Raw genomic sequence first — 18542 nt, 5'->3', positions numbered from 1 at the left:
AAAAAACTTATTAAAAAACAACTATTTTGTCAAAAAACATTACAACCTGATTCCCAAATAATTTTGTTGCCAGTAGATAGATGAACTGAGAAACTGCTAAATGCTAAAGCATTTCAACACGTTTAGTAGGTGTACTACATTAGAATGGGTCATGATCTTCAATGGTAATCTATGGAAACCATGTTGGATAATTTAGAATACAGGGTTTGAGAGAAACAAGGCTAGAACTTCCTGGGGACCCATTTAATTCCTTTCCATCTTAATATGGGAAGAGTCCATAGCTGCATTCCTTACTTGTGGGAAATACTGAACCTGGCCACCAGGAAGAGGCAAAGACACCCCAGCCAAACGCTTAAATACCTCCCCCACTTCCTTATTCCCCCAGTCATTCTTTCCCCTTTATCACAGGAGGTTTGCAGAGAAGTGTAAGAAGATTTTGGAGTAGTCTCTTATGGAGGGTAGAACTCATCGAGATGAGACTGGAGTTTTAAGTACTCCTGTCAGCCTCTCAGTGAGAGCATGAGTTAAAGTAAGAGTCTGGAGATGCAGGGAGAGTCTTTCTGTGAAACCATCCAGACTCATATTAACACCTCCATAGGCATCCTATCCCTTGTCCAAGGAAATAGGAAGGGCACACTTATAGTTGGATGAGATTTAAATGTCATCTTAGATCCCATTCTAGATTATTCAAAAACTAGATCTCACTCCTCCTCCAAACCCCTAATATTTTGTATCAATGCATCAAACAGCTAGTCCTTGTAAACCCCTGGAAAATACAGCATCCTACACAAAGAAATGTACACCTTTTATTCCAACCCATGGTCTGAATACACACATATTGATTACCTATTAATAGATCAAACCAGCTTAATTCTCACTAATGATCCTGATATACGGTTGCACTATTCCTCAGTTTCTTTGTCATTGGATTGGCCAGATGCCCCAATCACTCCATTCATTTGGAGACTTCATGAATCGCTACTTAGATACCTACCGACACAAAGCAGTCATGTGAGGTAAATGCCTTAAAAACAAAAGGCTACTTTAAGAAAAATATATAAAAAAAAACCACGCGCTCGCTAACTTTACAATTGTTAGATTTATAACTAAAACATAACAATTTCCCAAATGATTTGGAGGTATTTGCCTCCCTCTTATCCATCAGAAAAGAACTGAACTATGTTTTAAATAAAGAAGCACAGAGGAAGTTTGCATTATACCTTCAAAAAATATATATGGCTAGATTAAGAATTTTGCGGTAAGAGGGGTGCGGTGTTAACTTGCACGTTATTGTCACCGCTCGCTTACCTAGAGCGCTGGTATTACGAGTTTTCAGAAACCCAGCGTTGACGAGTTTCGCTGCCTGCTTTCTTCACTCAAGTCAATGTCAGAAGCGATGCTACTATCTGTCATACTTGAAGGCGGTGTTCCTGTTCCACGGCGTAGATTCTGGTAAGAACGTTTCATATTTTATACATTTATGATAACGCAAGAAGACAGGGTCCACTGAGTGACTCCTTTCATCTGTATAGAATCAAGGGTTAATATCTCCTTAGGGGGATTATTGAAAAGGGGAGAATAATCTTATATGTTTATTATAGAATATACAGGTTTCACTTTCACTTTGACAGCCATGCAGCTTACAAGCTTGGCGCGCTCTCTCATAGCAGGGACGGTCCTGCATTGTGCACCATGTGATTCATTCCCTTTTTCCTGACCAAGTGTCTATCAGAGAGTAGTCTCTGTACTGTCTGGGTCATAGGAGGTGGTGAGTGCCCCAGCCATTGGGGTATAAAGGGGCTGTGTTTTTTAATAAAATAAGATGTTTTATTTCTCTAGTTCTCCGGTTTTTACACTAGCAATGGAGGATTCTGTTACTTTAGAGGGCACTCTCTCTATTCCTAATGAGTAATTCCTGTTTATATGTTGAGGAGGCCTTAGTTCCGCCCTCTCAATTATGTTCCATATGCCTTGATATTGTGATATCAAACATATTTGATACCACGGAGCCGTCCACCTCTGAGGAGCTGTCATCCAGTGAGGTGCGTACCCTACATTCTTATATCTCTACACATGCAGTTTTCCCGTAGCATTGCTGATCCTCCATCTGGAGGGGGCTTTTTTTCACCAGATGATACTGCGCAGTTCAGACAGCGGTGTCTGCAGCCTTTACTGCTTTACCTCGCCCTACTAAGCGCAAACGAAAAGGTTACATATTGCACTCCTTCCCAGAGTACATCAGATAATTTATTGGATTTAACTGTGGGTTATCCAAGTATTAAGTTAGTTCTGAGACTTCAGAGTATGAACATTCTGGGTCGGAGTCTGCTGCCTCTAAACCTCCGGCTGCGGAGATACCAGACTTTAGTTTAGGAATTTGCACTTTCTTCTAAAGGAAGTTTTTGGCGAATTCAGAGGTTCCAGAGGCCAAATTGCCTGATGAACCTTTAATTCCTAAATTGGATAGAGTTTGAGGACAGGTGGTACCTTATCCTTCCTTGCCCCTGTTAGATGGCGAACATTATTAGGAATGAATGGGACAGGATTGGATTCCTTTTCCCACTCTTCTCCCTTTAACAAATTGTCCCCGGTCCTGGACTCTCAATGGAGTTATGAGGTCTCGTCCCTAAATGGGATGGCGTTATCTTCACCCTTGCTCAATGTACTACTATCCCGCTTGAGGATAGTTCTTCGTTTGAAGAGCCCATGGATAAAAGATGGAAACTCTGTTAAGAAAGATATTTCAACATACGGGATATTTGTTTCAACCAGCGGTGGCTGTTGCCGCGGTTACTGGAGAAACTACCTTCTGGTGTGACTCCTTATATGATTTGATCGCGGTGGAGGATCTCCTCAATGTTACTCAGAAAAGATTTACGGCCTTCAGGTTTGTTAATTTTTTTATCTGTGCTGCTATTACACAGTTTTTTAGCTTGAATGCTATGGCTTCAGCTTTTTCTGTTCAGGCCCGTCGGGCTCTTGCTGAGTCATGGTCTGTGGATAAGACTTTTCAGTCTAGACTTTTTCCCTCCCTTTAAGGGAATGATTTTGTCTGGTCCAGGCCTGGACTCAAATTATCTCTACGGTCACAGGGGGCAAGGGTGCCCTCCTACCGCAACAGTATATAAACTAATCTAAGGGACGATTTTTGTTCTTTTTGTTCTGATAAAGCCCATGTCAGCAGTCCTCCGCTAAGCCAGAGAAAACCAAGAGCTCTTGGAAGCTGGCTGAGTCCTGGAATAAATCCAAGAAGCCCGCCGAGTCTACATCGGCATGAATAGGTGGTCCCCGGTCCTCTTCCTGATTGTGTAGTGGGCAGTATGTCTCTCTTTTCAGTCCCTTGGTTCAGGGACATGCAGGATCCATGGGTCCAGGAGGTCATAGCTCAGGGTTAAAAGATAGGTTTTTAAGTCTCAAGGCAGATTCCTCCTGTCTTCCTGACCAGAAAGGAGGTAAGCCTTTCTGGGGTGTGTACAGGATCTGTCCTCTAGGAGTTATTGTCCAGGTGCCTATTGCAGTGAGAGGTTTGGGATACTATTCAAACCTTTTCGCGGTCAATAAGAAGGAGGGAACTTTCTGTCCAATTCTGGACCTAAAGTTCTTAAGCAGGTTTTTAAATGTCCCCTCATTTAAGATGGAGGCAATAAGGTCCATTCTTCCCCTCGTTTGAGAGGGGTAGTTCATGACCACAATAGATCTGAAGGATGCTCCCTTCTCATACCAATCCTCAACAACCACTTCCAGTTCCTAAAATTTGCATTCCTGGACCAGCACTTACAGTTTATTGCCCTTCTGTTTGGTCTAGCTAAAGAAATTTTTTCGAAGAGTGGACCATTCAGAATATCTCCTCTGTCTTCTTCAATCCCATGGATAGCAGATAATCTAGAGAGAGTTCTCTTGTATCAAGTACCAGGGTAGAATTCTCGGGTACTATAATAGTCTCCATAGACATGAGACGTTGCAAGCTAGCTTCAATGTCTTGCCCCCTAGATCTCTTTAAGGCCATCCGTGGCTCGGTGTATGCAGGTGATTGGTCTCATGGTGTCCAGCTTGGACATCATTTCCTTTGCCAGATTTCACCTCAGACTGTTGCTGAACTAGTGGAACGGCGATCATTCGGATCTGTCTCAACAGATTTCTCTGGACAACCAATCAGGAGAATCGCTCTCTTTGTCCGGATCACTTGTCCTGAGGGACGACGTCTCAAGACCATCCTGGGTGATTGTGACTACGGTTGCGAGTCTGTCAGGATGGGGAGCTGTTTCAGGTTCCAGCAAGGCACAGGGCCTCTGATCTCCGGAGGTAAAGCTCCCTCCTGATCTTATTTTGGATCTTCGGGCAATATATAATGCCCTGAAGGCTTGGCCTCTGCTGGGTTCGTCCCAGTTAATCAGATTCAAATCAAACAATATATGCTAGGTGGCTTACATCAACCATAAGGGGGGGAACGAGAAGCTCACTAGTTTTGAGGTAAGTATCTCGGATTCTGGTGTGGGGGACACCCACATTTGTTCGTTGTCAGCGATCCACATTCTGGGTGTGGACAACTGGGAAGCGGATTTACTCAGCAGACAATCCTCGCGGATCTAGTGGGGATGTCATCATCTCCTCCATGGAAGTTAACTTGTCGCAAGCATCTGCTGACCAAGGTTTTTTTGTTCATCAATGTCTAGATTCTCTGACACTGACTGCGTGGAGATTAAATGCTTAGTCCTAGCCAAGAGAGGGTTTTATGAGGGAGTTATTTTTACTCTCATTCAAGCTCGTAAGCTGGTTGCTCGTCGCATCCATCATAAGGTGTGATGGACCTACTTATTCTGTTCTCCAGGATGAACTGGAGAAGGGCTTTTCTGCAAGGCCCCTGAAGGGACAGTTTTTGGCCCTGTCTGTGTTACTGCACAAGAGGTTTGCAGGACTTCCAGATGTGCAGCCTTTTATTAAGGCTCTGCTGGGATCAGACCTGTGTTTAGATCTAAGGCTCCTCCTTGGAGTTTAAATCTTTTCCTTAAGGTTTTGCAACGGGCTCCATTGGAGCCTATGCATGAAGTAGACAAATTGTTGTCTTGGAATGTTCTTTTCTACTGGTTATTGTATCTGTGATTGCTGCCTTGCAATGCGTCCCTATCTGGCTTTTCATGCCAGAACAAAGTTAGGTTGTCTTCCTAAGGTTGGGTCAATTTGCAACATCAATCAAGAGATTGTGGTTCCTTTCTTATGTCCTAATCCTTCTTCGACGAAGGAACGTTTATAACGTATTTCTGGATGTGGTTTGTGCCTTGAAGTTCTCTCTTCGAGCCACGAAGGAATTTAGACAAACCTCTTTCTCTGTTTGTTCTTTTTTTCCAGGAAGTGTAGCTGTCAGAGGACCTCTTCGACTTCCTTATCTTTTTGTCTGAGGAGAGTCATCCGTTTAGCATAGAAACAGCAGGACATTAGCCTCCTCTGAGAATTACGGCTCATTCTACAAGAGCAGTTCATTCCTCTTGGGCTTTCAAAAATCAGGCCTCTCTGGATCAGATTTGTAAGGCGGCCACCTGGTTCTGCTTACATACATTTTACAAGTTTGATGTTTTTGCTTCTGCTGAAGCAGCCTTCGGGAGTAAGGTTTTGAAGGCTGTGGTGCCCTCAGATTAGGGTCCGCCTCTCTTTTCTCCCTCCCGTTAGCATTCCGTGTACTCTAGAGCTTGGGTATATGTTTCCCACAAGTAAGGAATGCAGCTGTGGACTCTTCCCATATTAAGATGGAAAACATAAATTATGCTTACCTGATAATTTCATTTCCATCTGTATGGGAAGAGTCCACAGCTCCCGCCCGTGTTCTCCGATGGGTGGCCCTAAATTTAAAATGTTTTCTTTTGGCACCTTTTTCACCCTGATATTTCTCCTATTGTTCCTTGTTCCCTCAGCAGAATGACTGGGGTTATGAGGAAGTGGGGGAGGTATTTAAGCCTTTGACTGGGGTGTCTTTGCCTCCTCCTGGTGGCCAGGTTTAGTATTTCCCATAAGTAAGGAATGCAGCTGTGGACTCTTCCCATACAGATGGAAATTAAATTATCAGGTAAGCATAATTTATGTTTTTGTAAGCATCACAACAAAATGTTTTTGGCTTAAAGCCTTCAGGCAGGTTATTAATAGCATATGCTAAGGTTTTAAGCACAATTTACATTTAGATACTGCATCTATTGCAGAATCATAAGCTGTGCTTTAAAGGGACATGAAACCCACATTTTTTCTTTCATGATTTAGAAAGAGAATGCAATTTTAAACATCTTTCTAATTTACTTCTATTATCTAATGTGTTTTATTCTCTTGATATTCTTTGCTGAAAAGCATATCTAGATATGCTCAGTAGCTGCTGATTGGTTGCTGCACATAGAAGCCTCATATGATTGGCTCACTCATGTGCATGGCTTTGTCTTCAAATAAGGATATCTAAAAAATGAAGCAAAATAAATAATAGAAGTAAATTGTAATGTTGTTTAAATTTGTATGTTCTATCTGAATCATGAAAACACAATTTATGCTTACCTGATAAATTTATTTCTCTTGTGGTGTATCCAGTCCACGGATTATCCATTACTCGTGGGATATTCTCATTCCCAACAGGAAGTTGCAAGAGGACACCCACAGCAGAGCTGTAATATAGCTCCTCCCCTAACTGTCATAGCCAGTCATTCGAAAACAAGCCGAGAAAGGAGGAACCATAGGGTGCAGTGGTTACTGTAGTTTAAATTTAAAAATTACCTGCCTTAAAATGACAGGGCGGGCCGTGGACTGGATACACCACAAGAGAAATAAATTTATCAGGTAAGCATAAATTGTGTTTTCTCTTGTAAGGTGTATCCAGTCCAAGGATTATCCATTACTTGTGGGATACCAATACCAAAGCTAAAATACACGGATGAAGGGAGGGACAAGGCAGGAACTTAAATGGAAGGAACCACTGCCCGTAAAACCTTTCTCCCAAATATAGCCTCCGAAGAAGCAAAAGTATCAAATTTGTAAAATTTTGAAAAAATATGAAGCGAAGACCAAGTCGTCGCCTTGCAAATCTGATCAAAAGAAGCCTCATTTTTAAAGGCCCAAGTGGAATGAGCTGTAATCCTTTCAGGAGGCTGCTGTCCAGCAGTCTCATAGGCTAAGCGGATTAAGCTTCTTCGTCAAAAAGAAAAAGAGGTTGCCGAAGCCTTTTGACCTCTCCTCTGTCCAGAGTAGACAACTGTGACAGACCCTTCTGTCAGGACTGAAGGAGTTAACTGTGTTTAGCTTTAAGAATCTAATTTCTAAAGACAGGTTTTCTGGCCTCAGCTATTGTGTGCTATAATTACATTTAAGTAATAAACAGGCCATTGTTTAATCACCCTCAGAGAGCAGACGCTAGGTGATAAGACAAGCCAAATGTGTTTAAGTTGTTATCTGCCTAAGTAAAGTATTTAAGTAATGTAATTCTACTGTTTCATAAAAGGGCGTCTTCCCCTTTTTATCTAAATGTACAAGAGTCTTTCAACCCCCCCATCTGGGGTCAAACCTGTATAAATACTAGGCATCTAGCCTTTAATAAATGACATTCTGTTTTAAACCTGAAACTGGCTGGGTTGTGAATTGCTGATTCCCTATGCAGGACATTGTTCATCTGGTATTAACCCTTGGTACACGGTTGGTACCGTAACAACAACAAACAAAGCAGATGTTTGACGAAAATCTTTAGTAGCTTGTAAGTAAAACTTTAAAGCACGGACCACGTCCAGATTGTGTAACACAAGGATGGAACAACAATCTCTTGATTGATATTCTTGTTACATACCACCTTAGGTAAGAACCCAGGTTTGGTACGCAGGACTACCTTATCCGTATGAAAAATCAGATAAGGAGAATCACATTGTAAGGCAGATAGCTCAGAGACTCTACGAGCCGAGGAAATAGCTAACAAAAAAAGAACTTTCCAAGATAAAAGCTTGATATCTATGGAATGAAGAGGTTCAAACGGAACTCCTTGAAGAACCTTAAGAACCAAGTTTAAGCTCCATGGTGGAGCAACAGGTTTAAACACAGGCTTGATTCTAACTAAAGCCTGACAAAATGCCTGAACGTCTGGAACATCTGCCAGACGCTTAACTAGCTGACAATCCTTTTTCCAAACCTTCTTGGAGAAAAGATAATATCCTAGCAATCCTGACCTTACTCCATGAGTAACCCTTGGATTCACACCAATAAAGATATCTACACCATACCTTATGGTAAATTTTCCTGGTGACAGGCTTTCGTGCCTGTCTTAAGGTATCAATAACTGACTCGGAGAAGCCACGCTTTGATAAAATCAAGCGTTCAATCTCCAGGCAGTCAGCCTCAGAGAAATTAGATTTGGATGGTTGAAAGGACCCTGAAGTAGAAGGTCCTGTTTCAGAGGCAGAGACCATGGTGGAAAGGATGACATGTCCACTAGATCTGCATACCAGGTCCTGCGTGGCCACGCAGGTGCTATCAGAATCACTGATGCTCTCTCCGGCTTGATCTTGGCAATCAGTCGAGGGAGCAGAGGAAACGGTGGAAACACTTAAGCCAGGTTGAAAGACCAGGGCGCTGCTAGAGCATCTATCAGTGTCGCCTTGGGATCCCTGGACCTGGATCCGTAACACGGAAGCTTGGCGTTCTGGCGAGACGCCATGAGATCCAGTTCTGGTTTGCCCCAACGATGAATCAGTTGTGCAAATACCTCCGGATGGAGTTCCCACTCTCCCGGATGAAAAGTCTGACGACTTAGAAAATCCGCCTCCCAGTGCTCTACACCTGGGATATGGATAGCTGATAGGTGGCAAGAGTGAATCTCTGCCCAGCGAATTATTTTTGAAACTTCTAACATCTCTAGGGAACTTCTCGTCCCCCCTTGATGGTTGATGTAAACTACAGTCGTGATGTTGTCCGACTGAAATCTGATGTACCTCAGAGTTGCTTACTGAGGCCAAGCCTGAAGAGCCTTGAATATCGCTCTTAGTTCCAGAATATTTAATGGAAGGAGAGACTCCTCCTGAGTCCATGATCCCTGAGCCTTCAGGGAGTTCCAGACTGCACCCCAACCTAGAAGGCTGGCATCTGTCGTAACAATTGTCCAATCTGGCCTGTGAAAGGTCATACCTTTGGACAGATGGACCCGAGATAGCCACCAGAGAAGAGAATCCCTGGTCTCTTGGTCCAGATTCAGTTGAGGGGACAAATCTGTGTAATCCCCGTTCCACTGACTGAGCATGCATAGTTGCAGCGGTCTGAGATGTAAGCGTGCAAACGGCACTATGTCCATTGCCGCTACCATTAAGCCGATTACTTCCATACACTGAACCACCGAAGGGCGCGGAATGGAATGAAGAACCCGGCAGGAATTTAGAAGCTTTGATAACCTGGACTCCGTCAGGTGAATTTTCATTTCTACAGAATCTATCAGAGTCCCTAGAAAGGAAACTCTTGTGAGTGGGGATAGAGAACTCTTTTCCTCGTTCACTTTCCCCCCATGCGACCACAGAAATGCCAGTACTACATCCGTATGAGACTTGGCAATTTAGAAGTTTGACGCCTGTATCAGGATGTCATCTAAATAAGGGGCTACTGCTATGCCCCGCGGCCTTAGGACCGCCATAAGCGACCCTAGAACCTTTGTAAAGATTCTTGGGGCTGTAGCTAATCCCAAGGGAAGAGCTACAACTGGTAATGCCTGTCTTGAAAGGCAAACCTGAGAAACCGATGATGATCTTTGTGTATCGGAATGTGAAGATAAGCATCCTTTAGATCCACTGTAGTCATATATTGACCCTCCTGGATCAGTGGTAGGATGGTACGAATAGTTTCCATCTTGAACGACGGAACTTTGAGGAATTTGTTTAAGATCTTTAGATCCAAAATTGGTCTGAAGGTTCCCTCTTTTTTGGGAACCACAAACAGATTTGAGTTAAAAACCCTGTCCCTGTTCCTCCTTTGGAACTGGATGGATCACTCCCATAACTAGGAGGTCTCGTACACAGTGTAAGAATGCCTCTCTCTTTATCTGGTGTGCAGATAATTGTGAAAGGTGAAATCTCCCTTTTGGGGGGGAAAGCTTCGAAGTCCAGAAGATATCCCTGGGATATAATTTCCAACGCCCAGGGATCCTGAACATCTCTTGCCCACGCCTGGGCAAAGAGTGAAAGTCTGCCCCCTACTAGATCCGTTCCCGGATAGGGGGCCGTTCCTTCATGCTGTCTTAGAGGCAGCAGCAGGCTTTTTTACCTGCTTACCTTTTTTCCAGGTCAGGTTGGGTCTCCAGACCGTCTTGGATTGAGCAAAAGTTCCCTCTTGTTTATTATTAGAGGAAGTTGATGCCGCACCTGCCTTGAAATTTTGAAAGGCACTAAAATTAGACTGTTTGGCCCTAGATTTGGACCTGTCCTGAGGAAGGGCATGACCTTTTCCTCCAGTGATATCAGCAATAATCTCCTTCAACCAGGCCCGAATAGGGTCTGCCCCTTGAAGGGAATGTTAAGTAGCTTAGACTTTGAAGTCACGTCAGCTGACCATGATCTAAGCCATAGCGCTCTGCGTGCCTGTATAGCAAAACCAGAATTGTTAGCCGTTAGTTTAGTCAAATGAACAATGGCATCAGAATAAAAGAATTGGCTAGCTTAAGTGCTCTAAGTTTGCCAAGTATGTCATCCAATGGCGTCGCTACCTGTAAAGCCTCTTCCAGAGACTCAAACCAGTACGCTGCAGCAGCAGTGACAGGGGCAATGCATGCAAGGGGCTGTAGGATAAAACCTTGTTGAATAAATATTTTCTTAAGGTAACCTCTAATTTTTTATCCATTGGATCAAAAAAAAAAAAAAAAGCACAACTGTCCTTGACAGGGATAGTAGAACGCTTTACTAGAGTAGAAACTGCTCCCTCCACCTTAGGGACTGTCTGCCATAAGTCCCGTGTGGTGGCGTCTATTGGAAACATTTTTCTAAAAATAGGAGGGGAAGAGAACAGCACACCTGGTCTATCCCATTCCTTATGAATAATTTCTGTAAACCTTTTAGGTATTTGAAAAAACATCAGTACACACCGGCACTGCAAAGTATTTATCCAGTCTACACAATTTCTCTGGCACTGCAATGGTATCACAGTCATTCAGAGCAGCTAAAACCTCCCTAAGCAACACGCGGAGGTGTTCAAGCTTAAATTTAAATGTAGAAATATTAGAATCAGGTATCTTTCCTGAGTCATTAACATCACCCACTGAATGAAGCTCTCTTTCCTCAGCTTCTGCATATTGTGAGGCAGTATCAGACATGGTTCTTAAAGCGTCAGTATGCTCTGCATTTTGTCTCACCCCAGAGCTATCTCGCTTACCTCTAAGTTCAGGTAGTCTGGCTAATACCGCTGACAGTGTATTATCCATGACTGCCGCCATGTCTTGTAAAGTAAATGCTATGGGCGCCCTAGATGTATTTGGCACCATTTCAGCGTGAGTCCCTTAAGCGGGAGTCAAAGGGTCTGACACGTGGGGAAAGTTAGTCGGCATAACTTCCCCCTCGTCAGATTCCTCTGGTGATAAATTTTTTAAAGACAGAAAATGATCTTTATTGCATAAAATGAAATCAGTACATTTGGTACACATTCTAAGAGGGGGTTCCACCATGGCTTTTAAACATAATAAACAAGGAGTTTCTTCTATGTCAGACATGTTTATACAGAATAGCAATGAGACTAGCAAGCTTGGAAAACACTTTAAATCATGTAACAAGCAAATATAAAAAACGGTACTGTGCCTTTAAGAGAAACAAATTTTGTCAGAATTTGAAAAACAGTGAAAAAATGCAGTAAATCAAACGAAATTTTTACAGTGTGTATAATAGGCTAACAGAGCATTGCACCCACTTGCAAATGGATGATTAACCCCATAGTTCAAAAAACGGATCAAAAAAACGAAATAGACGTTTTTTTAACAGTCACAACCAACTGCCACAGCCTTGCTGTGGCCCTACCTTCCCCAATAAACGACTTTGGAAAGCCTTTGGGCCCTTTAGAGATGTCCTATAGCATTCAGAGGGCCATTGAGGGAAGCTGGATGTCACAGTTTGTAATTTTAACTGCACCAACTGTAACTTTTATACTACAACAGTGGAAATTGTTTCTAGTCAAAATGTAAGCCAGCCATGTGGAAAAAACTAGGCCCCAATAAAGTTTTATCACCAAAGCATATATAAAAACGATTAAACATGCCAGCAAACGTTTTATATTGCAATATCATAAGGGTATTACCCCTGGGAGTAAGCATGATACCAGTCGTTATTAAATCACTGTATTCAGGCTTAACTTACATTAATCCGGTATCAGCAGTATTTTCTAGTGTTTTCCATCTCTAGAAAAAATTATAACTGCACATACCTGATAGCAGAATAAACTGCACGCCATTCTCTCGCTGAAGTTACCTTATCTGTGTAATCCCCTCAGACATATGTGAGAACAGCAATGGATCTTAGTTACAACCTGCTAAGATCATAGAAACCTCAGGCAGATTCTTCTTCTATTTACTGCCTGAGATAAAATAGCACAACTCCGGTACTATTTAAAAATAACAAACTTTTGATTGAAGAAAATAAACTAGCTATATTTAACCACTCTCTCCTACAATGTCCTTGCTTGTTGAGAGTTGCAAGAGAATGACTGGCTATGACAGTTAGGGGAGGAGCTATATTACAGCTCTGCTGTGGGTGTCCTCTTGCAACTTCCTGTTGGGAATGAGAATATCCCACGAGTAATGGATAATCTGTGGACTGGATACACTTTACAATAGAAAGTAGGATTTTGGGTTTAGTGGCCCTTTAAACACTACAATTTTTATAAAGAATTTTGAAATGCTTTAAAAACACAGGAATGCAGCTCTCCAACTTGAGGTAAAATATGCAATGTATTTATAAATATTTCAGAAATAGACATGTGCAAGGTTAGCTATATACACAGTAACACACAGGAGTGAAATCTAGGTGCAAGTGGCAGTTATAAGCTATAGTGTTACACACCTCCTCCTCTTCCTCTGCTTTGTCATGCAGGTCATTGTCATAACAAGAGCCCAATGTAGTCGTCTTAGGCTCCAGGTAGCAGAGAGACAGAGCAAGAGGAAGCGAAAGGGTCAACGAAAATGGAACAGACTGAGAAGCGGAGAGTAGCAACACAAATATGAGGAGAAGGGAGGGAATAAAGGACGGAGATGTCAGTGGGACATACTTTTGTAGGCCTGGGGGAAGAAATGCTACACACACCTCTGGGAGGCTGGGGAAACTGATGTATCCATCCTCATCAAGCAAGGATGGGAACTTCAGTGGAAAACACTTACAAAAGCTGAATGAGAAGACGCTGCAATCTATTGGTTTATAGTTACATGACGGTTGGCTAATTTGAACTAAAGGAAACAAAGCAGGGCTTTCTGCTGGATCAGTCGATTCTTCAAAACTAGTCGTTAAAGCCTCAATAGGCGACACAATTTCATTCACATTGTATTGTTTGGAATTAAATTGCACAGTATTAGAGGATGTTTGATCTAGTTCCCCCATTGGATCTTCCTCTGAAAATATGTCTGTCTCGGGGATGGCTGGCAGGTTTGCTGAAATGATATGGGTGCAGTGAATGGGTGAACGTGAGGATGACTGGTTGAGCTACAAAGCATTCAGCCAGCAGTGGATATGAAAGTGTATAAAAATGTGAATATAGTGTGTAAAACAAAAAGTGAGAATAATGTGCATGTGACAGAAACAGAGAAAGAAAGAGAAAGAAAATGTTAGTTAGAGATAGGTTTAACCACATAGTACTAAGTAATCACAAAGCCAAACTGAAATTCTCTATTATTTAAACATTCTAGTATGCTAAACTCTGATCAGTCAACACATAAAAACCAAGATTGTAATAGAAGGATAATATCTGCAAATTTAACACCAGAGAAATAAGTAAAGATGGATCTGTTTAATAGCTACCCAAAAGGCTACATTCACTAGCAAAGAAAGTAATCATTTTATCATAAACTGGTCACAATGTGGTGTGTATATATATATATATATATATATATATATATATATATATATATATATATATATATATAAGGTTTGCTTTTCAATAACACTCATTTTGAACTAAACATTAAAGGGACAGTAAAGTCAAACTTAAATTTTAATGATTCAGACAAACATACAATTTTAAACTATGTTCCAAATTACTTCTTTTATCATATTTGCTTTGTTCTCTCTGTATCCTTTGTTCAAAAGTAAAGCTAGGTAGGCGTATAGGAGCTCAGGAGTGTGCATGTGTCTTTAGCATGCTATGGCATGGTTTATGGCTATAAACAATGTTGCAAAAACTGCTGTCAGATGGTTAAAGACACTTGCACGCTCCAAAGCTACTATCAGCCTACCTAGGTTTTATCTTCAACAAAAGGATACAGAGATAAAGTTAATTTGATAACAGAAGTAAATTTAAAAGTTTTTTTTAAAACGTTATAATCTATTCAACACATTTAACTTTAATTCTGACTTCACTGTCCCTTTAAACTCCAAACGTATGAAATTGTGTTTTCTAATTTCGTTCTGCTTTGTTGGGTACAGTCAAGAAGGTTGACAAATGACAATGCTATGTGAGACACAATATTAAACACGTCAGACATAAAAGCATGAGTAAAACAACCACAAAACGTAATGAAATATACAAAGCATTTAGCAAGGCCAGCAACATCGCCACTTGTATTAGAATTCCACAACTGGATGTTTTCATACAGATAAAATCAATGAATCAGGAAATATTAAAGACACATTAAACTGCAGGGTACAACTATAGTATCAGGGTTACTACTCACCATGGTATTGTTTTTCCTCATCTACCTGTAGCTCTCTCTAAAGCCATTCCCTTAATTTAACCCATTACAGAAGTGAACTGGTAAAGCTCAGCATCTTTATACTGGTTGTCGCCACCTTGGTACACGCATTGTTGCATTCTCTGACAGAAGCAGTGCACTTTCACAGATCAGTGATGTTGCCGGCTTACCCTTGCACGTTGGATTAGCTCACGAGTAACATTTTTGCCTTTTTTTTTTTTTACACAGTTTAAAAGTTATGTAATTATAAAAAAAACCTCAGGAATAATATAGAGAAATGCAGCCACTGGAAAAACTTACAGCTCTCGCTCTCTGTATTGTGCACGACAAACTAAAGTGCATGCTATGGCTTCTCAAGAAGACAACAGTATCACTGATCTGTAAATTTGCACCATTTCTGTCACAGGATACAAGACTACTTAAATTCCAAGATGGCGGAACCCAGTGTGAAGATGCAGAACGTCACCGACCAGCACTTTTGAAGGGTTAAAATAATTGATTAGCTTTAAAGACAACTGCAGGCACAGGAAGACAAACAAAAGCATGGTGAGATAGTAACCATCCTACTTGTGGCCAGCAGTTGAATGTCCCCATAAAACTTAATACCTGCTACAATTCCTTAGCTTCTCTAATTCATTTGGCTTAATTAAGAATTAGCAGGTGGTATTACTCTTTACATATTCAAATATGTTGTAAACTACAGAAGACTAAGGGCACCGGGCATGGTGATATGAGTGGTAAATAAAACCAGTACAATTAAAGCAACACCTAATATTTGAGATAAACTATTTTTAAAGATAAACTAGTGTATATTTTATCCCAGCATGCACCCATGCTGGCTCCTACTCTATTGAGTGATGTCGCAGAGCTATAAAAAGAGGCAGCAATGTCAAAGTTCAACTTTCAAGGTTTAAATACAACATTTGCTTCACTCTTAGTATCCTTTGCTGAAGAGTAAATCCTGTTAGCTCAATAGTGTGCCCATGTCCATAGCACTCTACAGCAGAAGTGTTTGCACATATATTTGTAGCAATGTTATACATTGTTGCAAACACTGCTGCCTTAAAATGCTTATCATGCTCCGGAACATACTAGGTTTACTATTCAACAAAGGTGAATTGGAAAGTTTATTATTCTTAACTGCATGTTCTGTTTGAATATTAAGTTTCATTTTGACTTTACTGCCTCTTTAATAAATTCACACTGAGTCTAGGTGCTAGAAGCTGCGTTTAATCTACAGAAATTACCGGCTATTTCTGTTTCAGCATTTTATGGAAGATACAAAATATATGATTTATACAAAACAGCATTGAGAAGCAGTTCTTTGCAAGCCAAACATACAATAGAACAAAAAAACTGGACATATATTTATATGGCAAATCTTACACTACTGACAAAGTTACACTTACATATGCTTGCTCTCACGTTTTAACTTTTGTGCACATGATAATTAAATATGATTATAAGATATTGTAAATAATATACAAAACATTTAGTTCACAAGTGACAGGACGCCTGAATTCTAATGAGTGAAATGCTATATTACAATTTTAATCATACACTCAAACTGATTTAACTGAAAAAAGGAACTATCCAGACATTTGCAACGTAAACATAATTAAGCAAATACATTGAACAATAAACAAATACACTGATAATAAATGTGTGTGTGTGTATATTTTAGGAAAGATATCAAGTTTTGGGACGGGACTCTGGAATCTTGTACCTTTGTGTCTTTGGATTGTGCTACTTGAGCATATTTTGCTGGAGTCTCCTGCCCAGTTACTTGTGCTGCATCCTCTGAGCCAGTAACAACGCCATCTACAGCAGTGCCCGCTTCACTGATGGTGAAATCCTTCAGAAGGCTCTGGTCTGTGATGCTACCAATAGGGGCTGGCAAAAGAAGAGAAGGTTTTAACAAACTTAAGGCAAGTCAATGTCCAACGGACATTTCTAGGGATACTAAACCCAATTTTTTTATTTTATGATTCAGATAGAGCATGCGATTTTAAAGCAACTTTCTAATTTACTCCTATTATCACATTTTCTTTGTTTTCTTGGTATGTTTATTTGAAAAAGCAGGAATAAAAGCTTAGAAGCCTGCCCATTTTGGTTCAGAACCCTGGATAGCGCTTGCTGATTGGTGGCTACATTTAGCCGCCAAAAAGCAAGCGGTACACAGGTGTTGAACCTAAAATGGGCCGGCTCCTAAGTTTTCATTCCTGCTTTTCAAATACAGATATTAAGAACAAAGAAAAAAATGATAATAGGAGAAAATTAGAAAGTTGCTTAAAATTTCTTGCTCTATCCAAATTATGAAAGAAAAAAAATGTAGCTTTAGTATTCCTTTAACCAAAGAAAAAGCATTACATTCAAAAAGGATAAAGCCAGCAATGCAATGGAAAGAAGTAATCGTGTGTGAACTTGAATTATTAAAACAAGCCTGCACATTGTTCACTTTTAGACACATAATTAATATATTATCATTTTGTCGTCATAGTCTTTGCATTCTTTTTGTAAAGGATAATACAATGTAAACAAGAACTGTATACATGGTAACAACAACAAATATGATTTTTGCACTTACATTTAAATCTCTTCACATTCTGAGTGACAGCACATGCAACAAGAGATTACTCTAGGTAGCCAACCTATAGCATGCAAGACCTACCCCTATTCTACCACCAAACAGCCCTGTTTCATTTAGCCGCAGTCGGTGAGCAGTCTATTAGCACCTTGTATGCTAAGTCTGGGAAACTACAACTCCAAAGACACTAAGCAGTCAGTCTCAGTCATTATTCAAGATAACTACCCTTACACAGGGATTCTTCCATGTGACCAAGTAACGTGCACGCTGTTGCTTCTGTTTCTCCTGTGCAGAATGTTGCTAGCAGAAGTGAAACTGGATGGTAATGGTGTATATAAACAAAGGATATTACCAGTCCCCTAAAACTATAGTGTGAGTACATTTTAAAGTTTGTATTAAAGAGGTGTGCAGCACAAAAAGAGCCTTTAAATGTTTTTTTGTTATCATTATTCATAGTAAAACTGCAGCAACAAATAAAATATCCAGCCTCACAGACAGTTTCAGGCATTAAAGTAAATTAGTATGCTGGTAGCACTTTTAAGAAAGCTCTTAAATGGTGTCCAAACACTATTGCCTTCAGTATTTTCTACACACCAAGATAACACATACATCTTTATTTTTAGTTTTCCAAATGTGTTGCCAGAGATGTAGAAAACAATGGTGGCATTGTGCATGAAAAGTATATGATAAAAAGTAAAGTCAAAATTAAACTTTCATGATTCAGATCGAGCAAGCAGTTTTAAATAACTTTTAAATGTACTTCTGTTCTCAAATTTGCAACATTATTTGTAGCTTTGTTGTACAGTTGCAAAACACTGCTGCCATAGAGTACTAAAGACACGTGCACACTCCTGAGCTCTTATGAGCCTACTTAGTTTTACTCTTCAATAAAAGATATCAAGAGAATGAAGCAAATTTGATAGGAGTAAATTGGAAAGTTGCCTAAAATGGTATGCTCTATCTTAATGATGAAAGTTTAATTTTGACTTTACTGTCCTTCAATTAAGGCTTAATAAATCATTCATTCTGTATTCCAGCATCTGTAAATAATCTCAATGTTCACTCATGGATCCTATACCCTTTAGCCTT

The 18542-nt window shown here is 40.5% G+C and overlaps 1 protein-coding gene across 1 annotated transcript in view; it reads right to left on the bottom strand.

The window, feature by feature from the left end:
- EPB41L2 (erythrocyte membrane protein band 4.1 like 2) overlaps positions 1-18542 on the bottom strand; it is a 469820-nt gene that overhangs the window by 108591 nt on the left and 342687 nt on the right. Inside the window, 1 exon segment of the mRNA XM_053710686.1 lies at positions 16593-16759. Within this exon segment, the coding sequence (XP_053566661.1) occupies positions 16593-16759 (167 nt within the window).

Source organism: Bombina bombina, chromosome 4, assembly GCF_027579735.1.
Source record: "Bombina bombina isolate aBomBom1 chromosome 4, aBomBom1.pri, whole genome shotgun sequence".
In the NCBI taxonomy this organism is placed as follows: Eukaryota; Metazoa; Chordata; class Amphibia; order Anura; family Bombinatoridae; genus Bombina; species Bombina bombina.
Note: the sequence above shows the minus strand (reverse complement) of the source record. Positions and strands in the feature narration are given on the sequence as shown.